We start from the raw sequence: 14664 nt of genomic DNA, 5'->3' as shown, positions 1-14664 counted from the left end.
TTACATCACATCATTAATTCTCCCAAAACCAGCGCTTCTCCAGCATATTCAGATTCTATTGGATCTGGGGAGCTGCATAATCATGAAAGTCTGACTCTTTGTTAGGATGGTTTCTTTGTAGAATCTTATGTTTAAATCCCCTTGCCTACCATGACACCTACCATCCCAAATTGGAACTGTACAATTCATCAATACACTGCAAATAAGAACAGGGTAAGAATAGACAACAAGGACATTAAATGTTATGACAACAAGTTTTATGGTGACCCAATGTAGGGTGGGTAGGGCTGTAACCGAAAGAAGGTATTAAACAGGCAATTCCAAAATTCTGGATATTTGGACATCAACTCATCTAAAATTTCAAGTTTGTATCAGTGAGATTACGCTAACTTGCTAGCCTATCAGCACAAAATGCATGTACTGGACTTTCCATTTTCTGATTATCTTATTGGCTTTTTTTTCTAACCAACATTCTTCCTTGCAGACCAGAAGTATTTTATTTTCTGATCCTGTTGCCTTCTCCAGGCCTTTGGCATAGTTTTATTGCTGCCAAGAACTTACATATTGGGGTCCTGAGAATGACTAAGCTATTGGATGCTGGCTAGAAGAGTAAATGATGATGTGATGGAAGGTTATAAGAGGAACCAGACACTCCATGTTATGCAGCCTCTAGAAACTGTAACCTAAAGCTTCTGTTTTCAATCCTTCATGTCATCTCATTCCTTCATGTCATGTAAACAAGTGTTTGCTAAATCATTTCTTTCAGAGCAAAGCAATACACAGAGCCTCAGTACTTTAGAAAACATAATTAACATAAAACATTTTTGAACCAATGAGATAAAGCAAAAAGTTTATTAAAATGTAATAATCATATCTATTATTCTATCAAAACATAACTGAATGCAGCAATTTATAGTGTACATCTCTGAGTGTCTGGCTGTACTTTATACCATACATAAAATTATCTAAGAATAATAGACATTGCATAGCATGTACATTGTTTTGTAAACATACCTGAAAAATTAAACAGATGAAACATTGTGTAAATTGTGATTTATATTTATTACTATGTGACTTCTTATTGCTGAAGAATTAAAGCCAATAGGAAGTTGCAAATCCCAGTCACAACAAACCTTTCCTTAGGCCACGAGTTTAAAACTTATGCCATAAATTGCATCATGTGATGTATTGTGACATTTTTTCCCTTTGCAGAGCTGGGGTGGGCGTGGCCTGTGCATGATGCATCTGGCCCATGGGCTGCCAGTTTGACACCCCTGCCTTAGGTGATTTGCAAACAGGCCATGCAGGTAGGTAGGGGATAGCGCTTCAGCTAAATGCAAATTCAGGAAGGTAGGTGGGGTGGATGTTGCATTGTGGAATGGGAAAGCTGCAACACAGTACGAATGCAAGCAGATGGCTGCAGCATGGCATGGTACAGGGACTGCTGTGGCACAAGTGTAGACAGGGGGCAGGTGCTACAGCGTGGCACAAGTGGGGGGGGTGCTGCAGCATGGCATAAGGTCAGGCAGATCATGAATAAGTATAATCTCATTTACTGCCTGAAGGTGCCTTGGGAGAAAAAGTAGCAGTAATAGGAGCAACTTACTGGTTTCCCCATTGATTTTGCTTGTGGAAGCCATCAGAGCAGAGAAGGTTGCAAATGACGGTCCCATGACCATGGGACACTGCAAACATTGTTAAGTGTGAGCCAGTTACCAAGCACCTGGATCACAAACATGTCATTGTGGGGATGCTGCAATGCCTGTTGGTACAAGACTCCCTGATTTAGACCATCCTAACTTTCAACAGGGTTCTGTGCACCTCAGTGTATAGTCATGCCAGCCACATGACCACAGAAGCATCTTTGGACAATGCTTGCTCCCTGAGCTAGGAAATGAAGATGAGCTCTCCCCTGGAGTCAGCTACAACTGGTCAGGGGAAACCTTTACTTTTTTAAAAAAAAACTTTGAACAGTCATTGAACAAGTGGTCATAACCCAAGGACTATCTATAAGATACAGGTAGTCCTCAACTTACAAGTTTGCTTAGTGACCGTTCAAAGTTGCAACAGCACTGAAAAAAGTGATGTTTTTTAAATTTATGACTGTTGCAGTATCCCCATGGATGCATGATCAAAATTCAGATGCTTGGCTACTGACTCACATTTATGATGAAGGCGGTGTCCCAGGGTCATGTGATCATATTTTGCAACCTTTTGACAAAGTCAATGGGGAAACCAGATTCACTTTACAACCGTGTTACTAATTTAATAACTGCAGGGATTCACTTAACAAATGTGGCAAGATAAGTTTTTTTTATTTTATTTTATTTTTTATTCTTTTTAATTTGATTTATATGCCGAGACTCAGGGTGGCTTACAATGTGCTAAGCAAAAGTTGAAAAATGGGGCAAAACTCACTTAACAAATTTCTCACTTAGCAACATAAACTTGAGGCTCAATTGTTGTCGTAAGTTAAGGAATACCTGTACCTAATCATGCCTGTCAATTTTGTTTATTATCATATCAAATGATTTCTGACTACTTTATAGTGGATATTATACACTGATTTGTGAGTATAGCATGGTTTGTTTATGACTATCATTTTGAAGGACAAATTCATGGGGCCTTCATTACATAAGCCACTCTACTATATTTAATAATTTAGATTTTAAGTAACCTTTTAAATAACATTTTTATTTGAGCTTATGCACTTACTGAGAGCTTATGCACTGGAGACAAATTCCTTGTGTGTCCAATCACACTTGGCCAATAAAGAATTCTACTCTACTCTATTCTATTCTTTTCCTTTTTTTGACAGCAGATAGTATCTTTTCAAAGCAAAATCAAATTTATATTTAACTGTAGATTTAGGGCACTGATATCAAAGCAATACTGCTAACAACTAATCCAATTAAATGATCTTGATACATAAAGAACATCTGAGTATTCTGGTAAAATATGACTAAAAGATCAATACAAATAGAAAACTCTGAAGCTATAATTTTAAAATAAAGGTGCATTTGGAATAATTCATTTTTCCATCATCCCCACTTCGAGCATAAATACACACCATCAAATAGAAGCATTGGTAACATAAACTTTATTAAAGTTTACTGTCAGAATAACACTAGATTGAAATAATATAGTCCTGTTCACATCATATGAAATTAATTATGAAGTCCAGCGCCACCATGCCACCTTCATCCTGTCCCACACAGCAGTCAGGGAATCAAAAGCAGGACGAACATCCAAAATGGTAAACTGATAGTTCTTATCTACATTTCCTCCATCATAATAATCAATAATATATCGGACTTGTGTTCCACAGCGGTCAACAATCCAATCGTGTCTATCAAAAGGAAGTTCATAACTGGAAAGAAATGCAAATCATAATTATGTTCTCCCTATATATATAATATGCAGCTCACATTTACAATTCTAATTACAGGGGTACCATATTACCAATACTGAGTCTTCTGTTGAAAACAAAAAAAAAAAACCCTAATCTTAAAATTTTTATCCTTTTAAATAGAACAAAAATCAACATACCCCATCCAGGATCGTATTCTAGCTCTTGGAGAATATTCCTTAGCTTTACCTCCAAATCGTACAAGTGTTGGTCCACATGGACAGTCCCTAAAAAACAAGTATAGAATTGTGTAATAAAAAGCAATGCAGAAAAATAAACTGAACATGTCCAACCAAGGCAGACATTTCAGCCCTACACAGCCATAACTATGGCTTAAAAGTCATAGCAAAAGTCCCCAATTCAGAGAATAAAATATTGTGTCTTACAAAATGCTCACAAGAAATAACAATTAAAAACAATCCTCTAGAGTAATATATATTATGAGTAGTCATATTCTATAGATATATATTATATTAATTGTGGGGATTAATATTTATATTAATTCTCTGTATAGAAGTGTATGTTAACTTTATTTTATTTGGAGGGATATTTTAATATAAATGTGATGGAAAATTAAATATCTATCATTTTTGTTAATAGGAATTTTGTGGTTTCCAAAGAAGCAGCAGTATATGTAATCAATTTCATTTTCTAGTTTTTATATTATTTTATTATAGTGATGGAAATACTTATCCAAAAAATAGAAACCAAAAAAATATTCTATTACCTTTTTAAAAACATTCTCCTGGCTTTTACAGCTCTAGTTAGAATGTAAGGATAGAGCAGTGAAGAACTGAATAATACATATTGTGCATCTCACTTACATATGTAGTTTGGCAAGAAATGATGAAGGCCATGCCCCCACATATCTTTTGAGGAAAAGTACAGTATGCTTATTGATCTAGTGACAGTATAAACAACATTCAAACAGTCTGTTAAGAATTCAGGTAGTCCTTGACTTATGGCTGAGTCAGTCCTAAATTGCCATGCATTTGAATTTTGATCACGTAACATGGGGATACTGCAACGGTCATAAGCGTGAAAACCGGTTATAAGTCACTTTTTCAGTGCTGTTGTAACTTTAAACAGTCACTAAATGAACTGTTGTAGGTTGAGGAATACTTATACTTAAAGATAATTTAACTTCTAGGAAATTAAATTTTGGTGTAGTACTTAAAGCATCAGGCTAGAAATCAGGATACTACAAGTTCTGCCTTAGACACAAAGCTAATTGTGTTACTTTGGGTAGATACACTCTCTCAGCCTAAGAAACACCCCTAAGTAGCAAACTGCTTCTGAAATCCTGCAAAGGAAATTGCAAGAACTAGGCCAGGCAGTCACCAAGAGTCAACATTGATTCAAAGGTACTGACTTAAAGGATAGCTATTGACATTGTATAGGTTGGAAAAAAAATACCATCACTAGAATGTTCCAGGAATGATTTCTATCAGTTTCCCATTTCTACTATTAGAATACGAGTAGTCCTTGGCTTACAACAGTTTGCTTACTGACCATTCAAAGTTAAAACAGCACTGAAATAAGTGGCTTATGACCATTTTTCACACTTATGACCGTTGCAGCATCCCCATAGTCACATGATTTATATTTGGATGCTTGACAACTGACTCACATTTATGGCAGTTGCCATGTTCCGGAGTCATGTGATCACCTTTTTGTGATCCTCTGATGAGCAAAGTCAATGGGGAAACCAGATTCACTTAACAACCATGTTACTAATTTAACAACTGCAATGATTCACTTAACAAATGAGACAAGAAAAGATGTAAAATGGGGCAAAAGTCACTTAACAAATTAACTTGGCAACATAAATTTTGGGCTCAATTTGGTCGTAAGTTAATAACTCCTGGTACTATTATTTTTTTAAAGAACACATTCAGACATGCAAATCAGAAAGCATTATCATTTAAGATTGTACATGTACTTGCCTAAGATGAAGGAATTCCCATTTTAAAATTTCTTTCCAAGTCTGTTCGTTGTTCCGATTATGAATTTTGATAATATTAGACATATCTTCTGGGCTCATGTCATCATCTTTCCATCTCCAGCTAACAAAAAGCAATACTGAAAAAGTTAGCAAGACAAAAGAGGTGAGCTATTTATGTGGTATTTGCTAGTATAATTTAAGATTTAAGATGTTGAAATGGACTGGAAGTTTGTGTCTTCATTTGACCACTGAGTTTGATGAGTGACTTTGGGCCAGTTCACTCCTTCTCAACCCAGTTATTTCCTACAATTGCTGTTGGGTAAAGGCAGTATTACATAATCTTCCACTCCCTGAAGAAAGCGGGAATGTAAATACAATATAATATATATCTCAATCTCCTCCTCTTTCTTTCACTCTAATTGGAAAAAAAATTGTGCTGACCTTAAACATTGAATCAAGATTAACTTTTCCCTACTTTACTAAACATACAATAAGTGATTGTGCAATTTAGGAAACAAGTACAAAGTTCATAAATAACGTCACATAAAGAAACTACTAAAGAAGATTTTGAGCCAATTTGGTATGGTGGTTATTGTATCAGGCTAGAAATTGGAAGACTTGTGAGTTCTAGTCCTGGTTTAAGCACAAAACCAGCTGGGTGACCATCTCTTTTAACCCTAGGAAATAGGCAATGGTAAATTACTTCTGAAATCTTGCCAAGAAAACTGCAGGGAGCCATCCAGGCAGACACCAGAGCACTGGTTCGAAGGTGTGCACACATGCACTCACGTACACATACACACATTTAAAAGATTTTAGGTGCTTTTTTAAACTTAATAAATGTAAACAACAAAGCCAATTAACATTTACCTTGCAAATCTGCCCCAAATTCCAGATAGGTTGGGGCATGAATAGGGAGAAAAAGAAAAAAAATCCAATGCTGCTACATTATTACAATGCTAATACTAACATAGCAATTATTATCTATATAAAATTACAACTCAATTTTAAAACAAGATAACTCTTGATCACCTGGAATCAAACTGTCAGCAATAAAGAGCCAGTTCAAAAGCTAAGATTTGATGAATTTTGTTGGTAAAACTTTAGTTTTTGGTTCTCAAGTTTGCTTTCAATTAATCTTTTTGGCAACTGTCCAAGTATAAATTCATAAAAGGAGACACTTGAGATTTCTGGAATTTAACAATACATTAACAGCATAATATCTTAACCTCAAATCTCTGGTGCTCCATAAGAACATTTTAGTGTACTTTCAAAACAACTGCATCTCCAGCTTAAGATAAATGACAACCAATTTTTCTGACCAACTTTTGGAAAGTCCAATTAACCTGAAGAATTCTTATATATTCCAAAAATTCTGTATATCATCCAATCTATTTTTCTATCATTTTTAATTGATAATGAATTGTGGGTTTAACCTGCAGAAATCTCTAATAAACTGCAGCGGTTTGGAAGCAGCCAAGGAATCTGGACCAAAGAAGGAATGCAAAAATTATTTTAACTGAATATATTGCTATTCTAAATATGAAAACATGCTGTTTTGAGTAAATTATATTCCTTTTGTATCAAAAGTGTTAAAGTATCATGTATAAATAATTGAGTGACAGTAACTACGTCATTTCTACTCATATTTTACCAAAAAATATCCTTTCTCACCATATTTAGGTAAAAAAAAAATTAGGATTTTTAGATTCCAAAAAATCATTTTTTGTGAGAATCTCAGTCAAATATTACAATAGAACGATATGAGAAATATTTTTTGTTTCTATACATATCATTATTCTACAAAACTAATATAAAACTAAATTTATAATTCACTTACCCTTTTCTAAGCATTGCATTCCAAAACATCTGTTCTGAGGGATAAACCCATTTTTGTTCTGAATAAGCTCTAGGAATAGTTGACTCTTCTCTTACTGTAGATAATTGAAAAGGTTGCCCAGGGGATGGTTGTTGATTAGGAGGTGGCATCTGAATAAAATATTAAAAACAGAAAGGTAGAGAAGAAAATACAGTATATTTAGTAACATGTATTTTTTTTCTCATTTATTTATTTTATTTATTTTTATTTATTTTTCATATTTGTATACCGCCCTACTCCCGAAGGACTCAGGGCGGTGAACAGCCATAATAAATACGAATACATATAGAAGTTATCAACTTGCTTCATTGCCTTTCAATTTAGGAAAAATAAGTTTAATTCTGGTATGTTGTTTTGACTAGAAACCAAATACTCTGAATGGACCAACATGTTTGTCTTTTAGTACTCCATCCAGATTTTACCTAATCCTGAGATTACCTAATTTATGCAGCTGCAGTTTTTCAACTACTTCCTTTCTATATTTGTAGATAAGTTTCTGATAATCAAAGACCAATTCTTAACAATTCTGTGTATGCCCTTCTTTTCAACTGAGATGCTTTTTTGGAACTATAACATATTTTACAGATTAGCAAGAAATATAAACAATTGGGAACAGTAGAGATGAAAACTGAAATTAAACATAACTAAAATTTAATTAGGAATATAAAAAATGATGTAATGCTGAAAGCTTTAATATAAGGAAGCTACATTCTGATATACTTGTTATGCATTATTAAATATGAGTATCTCCGATGCCAAACTGTTAAAACAGCTGTGACATGCTCTTAGTTTAAAAAAGGCGCTGAAAGACTGCACTTTCACAGTGAGAGGAATAATTTCTCCTTTTTCTCATATTAAAAATTATAATTTTGAAGGGACGGTAAATTGTTTGCAACATTAGAATTTCATGTTATACGCCTCTCAAGTTAAACGAATAACATTTCATCAATCTCTTGGCTAGTTCACCTAGCCAAATCATAACAAACTAGCCAAATTCTTATTCAAAAATCAATACAGGGATATCACAAATATCTAAACTTATTGGCATAATCATCATTACTTAAAAATAGGTTTTCCAAAATTATGCTAGTTATGTTTTGAAAAAGGCAGATATAAAGAAAGGAATATATCTGGATCATTTCTAAGGATAGCCAGGTACAATGTTTTCAATTGGAAAAATTGTGTTCATCTTTGATACTGATTAAAAAGTTTAATTTAGTCTCAGTTCCAATATGACAAATGGAAGCATTAAGATTTTAAGAACTTATTTTGAAAGCAGAGTAGTAGCAAAATAACACCTAATCTGACAAAACTTCTCTTTTGTAATTGATAGTGCTCAGGAGGAGCAAGACTGACGTTACCATATTCCTAGGATCAATCTTTTCTTCTGTAGAAGATTTAGCAGGGCATTGTACATATTCATATGCTCTTTCTTGATGTGCAGGGACAGGTGGGTTCTGCTTCTCACTGGAACTGTCACCGGATTTCACTGGAGAGGCTGAAACAGAAAAATAGTATTAAAACTCCAGCTGTTAATCTACATACTAGGAATAAATACTTAATCTGTAAAGCAACTTCTCTATTTCAGAAGGATTTTAAAGGTAAAAAAAAAAGATTAGCAAGACCTATGGTACCCATTTTACTCTAATGTTCTTTCAAACTGTTAGAAACAAGCCAGAAATTTTACCTCTGAGTTATCTGACTTCAATGGCCAAATTTAGCTTTCCTCTAAATGAAGGAAACATGCAACAATTCTAACCAATTTCTACAACTAAATGGATGGAAAATGGATTTTTTCATGCTTTTCAATCAGTAGCTAAATACCGTACTTATAATGAAAATATGTATACTGTTCCTGTTTTTTAAAAATATTTTATTCCTGAAAAAAATGCCTGGTTAGTTTAATAAGAGTAGATAGTCACCTTCCACGTTCTTCTGATGCATGGGACATTGTGAGATTTCACTTTGAGGCTGCTCTGACACAGTTGTCTGAATTGTAGTTAATGGAGAGGATGCAGATAAACCCATGACAACCTTGACTTTCTGTTTTAAATTACTGGATAGATCATCTGAAATTCAAATCAATATAATTTACAGACAACAACAAAACATTTACAAATATGCCTAACAGAAGGAATATTAAAAACATTGTATCAATTATAAAATGGATCTCCCTTAAAAATACTAGAATATTTTAGAATATTCTAAACAACTATTTCCATCATAATTAAATAATATATTAATTCTCCCCAATATTTCATTTGTTCTTAAACTCCCAATTTATTTCTTTTTCAGGATCCAATCCATTCCATTTTTTTAATCTTCCTCTTCTGCTGAGTCCATTCATCCTTCTTCCATGTTTCTTTCACAATTTATCTTCAATCATTCTCTCTGTATCATCAAACAACTTCAATGCACTTATTTTGTTTTTGTCACTTTTTTTATATTTGGTACTCAGTTATCATCCATTTAATGTTTTACCACATACATTTAAGAAGTTGGCCATTTTAGCTTCTTTCAACAAACTTTCAATCCTTAAAACAGATACATAATGTTATCTTTCTACAGGCATCAAATCTATCAAAATAAATGCCCTTTCAAAGCATTTTGGTTGATTGTCATCTCTATATGTTGTTATTAATTCTGTAACTCAACTACACATAGTATGAAGAATAGCTTCCTTTTACATTTCATGTAGGTTCCAAAACTTAATTTCACTGGATGATCTCAGACGGAGTCCAATTCCTTCACACAATACATAGTAATATCAGCCATCTTAAACATATATCCCTAAATTTAAAAAATCCCAAGGGCTACAATATTTCCTAAACATTACTTTATCATGTATCCATAATTATTTGCATGAAGACTTTTAGAAATGTATTAAAGGCTACATAAGGGCAGAGAAGGGGAAAAAGAGATTATAAACAAAACAGAAAACAGGTATGTCCAGAATAAAAACTCTTTGCATAATTTCATTCACTTTTTTACATAAATTGATTTAAGCTACATCACTTCACATTTTATCAAGTTCTAAAAACATTAAGCTTAATTGTTAACAACTGGTTGCAACTGGGGCTAAATTGAATTCCCTCCATTTTTTGGTACTTCTTTCAATTCTATAATATTTTTAAAATGCAGCAACCAGAACAGTACATTGTGTACAAAATGGGCCACATTCAGAATTTTATGCCATTATGATAGTACTTTTTAAATCCTTTAAATCTTTTTCCTAAGCAAAGTATGCATTCATCAAGCTATCTATGACCCAAGATCTCTTTTCCAGTCAATGGTTAGCTCAGACCTCACTGAGGACACTTTACATATATATTTTTCAGATACTATTCTCAGAATGTACTCATGGGAAAGGGAAATTATTCGTTACTTTACTGAATAATTATTGTTATTAATTTTCACATACAGGACAGATGATTTTTTTTTATCAAGGCATTTATCTTCATTTTAGAAAGGCTTTTAGATCATTAGCAATTGACTTTTTGATTAATTGGTACTCTGTTTAAAAGCTTTTTTAATAAGCTGAGTTAATGGCTATACAATTTAGTCACAGTTTCTACTATTTTTCTGGAATCTCATAATTGTTTTAATGTATTATACTTAGCCAGAAAATATGTACAAAATGTTCCATGCATGAACCGCTCCATCCATTAAGTAGCTAGACTTGGTGGTCTATGTACAAACAGAAACATGCACGTTTTGGTTGTTTTAATCCATATGCAGTATTAAAGTGTTATAAGGATCAAAATACAGTTATTCCAGGCAGAAATGGGGAGGGTATAGTGAAAAAAGGCAAAATTATGGATTTCTTTGGAAATGAAAATGGGGGTGGAAACAACAAGTAAGGGAGAAAAAGGATGGAGAAAAAGAAAATACTGTGCAGTTCAGGGTGCTGGCCTTCTCGTAGGATGTCATGCTAGGACATTGGCAGCAATAATTGACAGAATGCAAGGGAGGAAAGAAAGGTGTTGGGAGAATAGGTGGGCCTGTGAGAAAGATATGCATATATTGGTATATTTGTAACAGTGGAGGGGAGGGACAAACAGAAGGGAAAATCCTGGAAAAATTGAATAGGACAGGGCTGTGTGCAAGCCATGAAGAAATGGGGAGAAGCGTAACATTACTAGCCTTCTCTACTTTCGGTATAAAACCACTTTGTGATCCCTCTGAATGCTTCAGTCATGTAACTCTCCAGTTTGAAATAAAGCACAATTCCCATTTCAAGGCTGCCCCATTAGCTACCATGGATTTTCCCAAGAAAAAAAATGGAAAACAAAAGTATTTTAAATTAATTAAAATATATGTTATTTTAGGTGTAACTACACATATGTTAGATGTACTTACACATATGTTTTCAACCAGTATTAGAAACACAAGCAACACCAGAAAAGTATCAGGAATACTGAGGTATTACCAGAATTATAACATGAAGCTTCAACGATTGAACAAATCAGATTTGATCACTTGTTAAATAATTTCCCCAATACAGAATAATGTTTCCTTTCCATCAAAGGTGATACCAGCCAGAACAACCAGCCAGAACAACTCAAAAGAAGCAGTGCAAGATCGGAAGGCGTGGAGACACCTGGCCCATAAAATTGCCAAGAGTTGGACATGACTGAATGGATATAGCAATACTTATATACCGCTTTACAATGCTTTACAGCTGTCTCTAAGCTGTTTACAGAGTCAGCATATTGCCCCCAATAATTTGGGTCCTTATTTTACAGACCTCGAAAAGATGGAAGGCTGAGTCAACCTTGACTCAATATCATCATCCAATTAGGTATTTTGAAACATGTGAAAGATGAGGTCTAAATCTGGACAACCCTATGACAACTATTCATTAGGATAGTGTGTACGAAATACAAAATGAAGGCAGTAGTAGATGTACTTACTGTATGAGAAATGAAATGTAAAATTAAAATGAGGAAGAAACCGGATTTGAGGGGAGAGGGGTCTACATCTGCATCAAAAAATAGTTACATCAAGACTGTAGTAGAATTTTTAAGTAATCCCTTTATCCCTATTTTTAACCCATATATAAAAAACACCTAAAACCCTCATCCTCTCAACTCACAACATAGCCACCATAAGCAGCATATTCAAAGTCTTGCATATGCAGCTTATACAGGTAGTCAATTTACAATGGTTTGCTTTGTGAATGGTACTGAATAAAGGGACTTATGACCATTTTTCACTTAAGACCATTTCAGCATTTCCATGGTCACACAATTTACATTCAGATGCTTGACAACTGACTCACATTAATGACAGTTGCCGTGTCCCAGGGTCATGAGATTCCCCTCCTTTTTTTTTTTTGTGAACTGCGGAAGCCAGATTCACTTAACAACCAGGTTTCTAATTTAACAACCGCAGTGATCCACTTAACCAAGGCTGCAAGAAAAATCATAAAATGGGGCAAAAACTCACTTCGCCAATTTCTCACTTAGCTACATAAATTTTGGGCTCAATTGTGGTCGTAGGTTGAGGATTACCTGTACTTGTGTAACAATGAAGAAAAAATTATCTAATTTCTTGCCTGAGCTGGGTCGACCCAAGGTCACCTTGTTAAAACAGGCCGATTTCTAACCTGACGTAAATGTTAGTTACGTAAGGCGAATTAATTCGACACACAGAAGAATCCACCCAGCCACCAGCTTCCGTCTCAAAACCCACGTTTCTTTCTAGCAATTTAGATATTTTGACCCATTTTATCCCCCCCATCAAGAGTTTTCGGCTCCCTTTCCCCTCAGCCCCCGAGACGGAGAGAGCGTCCACCAGCTCCGGTTCCTGGCCCGGGTTTCGGGGCGGAAGGGAGAACTGAAGCCAAAGTGTAACCCCGAATGACAGCTGTATCGTGGTTTTATCTCCTTGTGCCCTTCCTTCCATCTATTACAGAGGAAAGCCTGCCCCCCCCTCCCCAAACTCGGCTAAATAAACCGCTAAAAGAGACAACGGCGCGCGCTTCTTCTCGCGCGCTCGTTCTCCCATTTCACGCGGGGAGGCGGGAGAAAAAAAAAACCGAGGCGCATTAAATTACCTCAACTGTAATCTCCGGAGCCCGATTTCCCTGAGAAACTCACCTCACGCCTCTCGCGAGAAAGGAACGTTCTGCGGTCGGGCGGAGCTTTAAAAACAAACGGCGAATTAGACTTAAAGGGGGCGGAGAAAGAGGCGTTGGGCGGGGTTTGGGAAGGGCACCGGACGGCGGAGGGGGCGGGCTAGAAGGAGAAAAACCTTGTAGCTCGTTTCCACGGTAACCGTAGAACGTGCTTGCTTTTGGCCGCTGAGTCGCGCCTGCGCAAAATCGTGGGTTGGGGGTGTAAGGTGTTTTCTTGTCGTCTATAGAGAATCTCAGTCATCCAAGGGTCCTTTTTCAAGAAGCAACTGGACTATCTGGGTTTTCTTTGAAAAAGTTTCGCTTCTCATCCAAAAAGCTTCTTCAACTCTTTCTGTAGAAGCTTCTTGAATGAGAAGCGAAACGTCTTCAAAGAAAAATCAGAAAGTCCAGCTGCCACTTGAAAAAGCACTTTTGGGACAACCATGACCTGCATGACTGAGAATCTCCATGGACAACTGGACTTCGAATTTTTTTCCAAAACAAAAGTCCAATTGCCTTTTGAAAAAGCACTTTGGGGTGTTTTCCTATCCATTTCCACTTATTCTAGACTAGAGAGAGGAGAAAGGACTTAATCTGAGCTCAGCTTTCCAATAATAGAATGAAGATATACAGTTCTTAAAGGAAAAAAATAGCAGAGCCTTTCACTTTTTCTGCTTTCTGGACACTTTCCACAAAAATTGTTGTTTGTCAGTCAATCAAAGAAGGGAATCGACAAAAATGTCTCGTTTATAGGACTGTTGTTTGGTGGCTTTTAAAACTATGACATTTCCCGACTTAGAAAAAAAATATACATCTGCATGGTGGGATAAATTTGAGCCACTCTCTCTCCACCCAGTCTACCTCATTGGGTTGTTGTGGGGAAAATAGGAAGTAGGAATACTAGATATGTTTGCTGTCTTGAGCTGATCAAAACATATTTTAAAAGGGATAATGATATTAGAAGAAAAATAACTTCTGGCACCGCAAATTAGACAAAGTAACAGAAAATGAAAAAACATGATCTGAGTCTTTAGACAACCATTGTCCAACTAACATCCCAGACTTAACAGTTATTAATAAGAAAGACAACATTGCAATACCTGGAGGCAGCAAAATACAGATAGTCCTCGACTTAACAACAGTTCACTTAGTGACCATATGAAGTTACAACAGCATTGAAAAAAAGTGACTGACCATTTTTCAGACTTATGACCATTGCAGCATCTCTATGGTCACATGATTTACATTCAGATGCTTGACAATTGACATTTATGATGGTTGTAGGTCATGTGATCTCCCTTTGCAACCTTCTG

General features: G+C 35.4%; 1 protein-coding gene across 2 annotated transcripts; it reads right to left on the bottom strand.

The window, feature by feature from the left end:
• Positions 1 to 3077: 3077 nt before the first annotated feature.
• Positions 3078 to 13351, bottom strand: HCCS (holocytochrome c synthase). Of its 2 annotated transcripts, none has more exons than XM_070941186.1 (7): positions 13292 to 13351; positions 9156 to 9302; positions 8595 to 8731; positions 7195 to 7343; positions 5356 to 5475; positions 3550 to 3636; positions 3078 to 3370 (listed from the first exon to the last, which is right to left on the bottom strand). In XM_070941186.1, exons 2-7 carry the CDS (start codon positions 9259 to 9261, stop codon positions 3172 to 3174), a joined length of 798 nt encoding a protein of 265 aa, XP_070797287.1. In that variant the 5' UTR covers positions 9262 to 9302; positions 13292 to 13351; the 3' UTR covers positions 3078 to 3171. The 2 variants fall into 2 exon arrangements, with proteins under 2 accessions (XP_070797287.1, XP_070797288.1); XM_070941187.1 differs by lacking the exon at positions 13292 to 13351 and adding an exon at positions 12147 to 12214.
• Positions 13352 to 14664: the final 1313 nt, after the last annotated feature.

The sequence above is a fragment of the Pituophis catenifer genome, unplaced genomic scaffold (genome assembly GCF_029215685.1).
Source record: "Pituophis catenifer annectens isolate HBS135680 unplaced genomic scaffold, rPitCat1.0.hap2 SCAF_3, whole genome shotgun sequence".
Lineage (NCBI taxonomy): Eukaryota > Metazoa > Chordata > Lepidosauria > Squamata > Colubridae > Pituophis > Pituophis catenifer.
This window is presented reverse-complemented; position numbering and strand designations above follow the sequence as displayed.

What these genes read in the sequence shown, in the direction of transcription:
- HCCS (XM_070941186.1), bottom strand. Translation starts at nt 9,261, where the DNA reads ATGGGTTTATCTGCATCCTCTCCATTAACTACAATTCAGACAACTGTG. An exon ending in GCATCAGAAGAACGTGGAAG is followed by an intron (nt 8,732 to 9,155) that starts GTGACTATCTAC and finishes TTTCTGTTTCAG; the next exon opens with CCTCTCCAGTGAAATCCGGT. An exon ending in AATGCAATGCTTAGAAAAGG is followed by an intron (nt 5,476 to 7,194) that starts GTAAGTGAATTA and finishes GCTTTTTGTTAG; the next exon opens with CTGGAGATGGAAAGATGATG.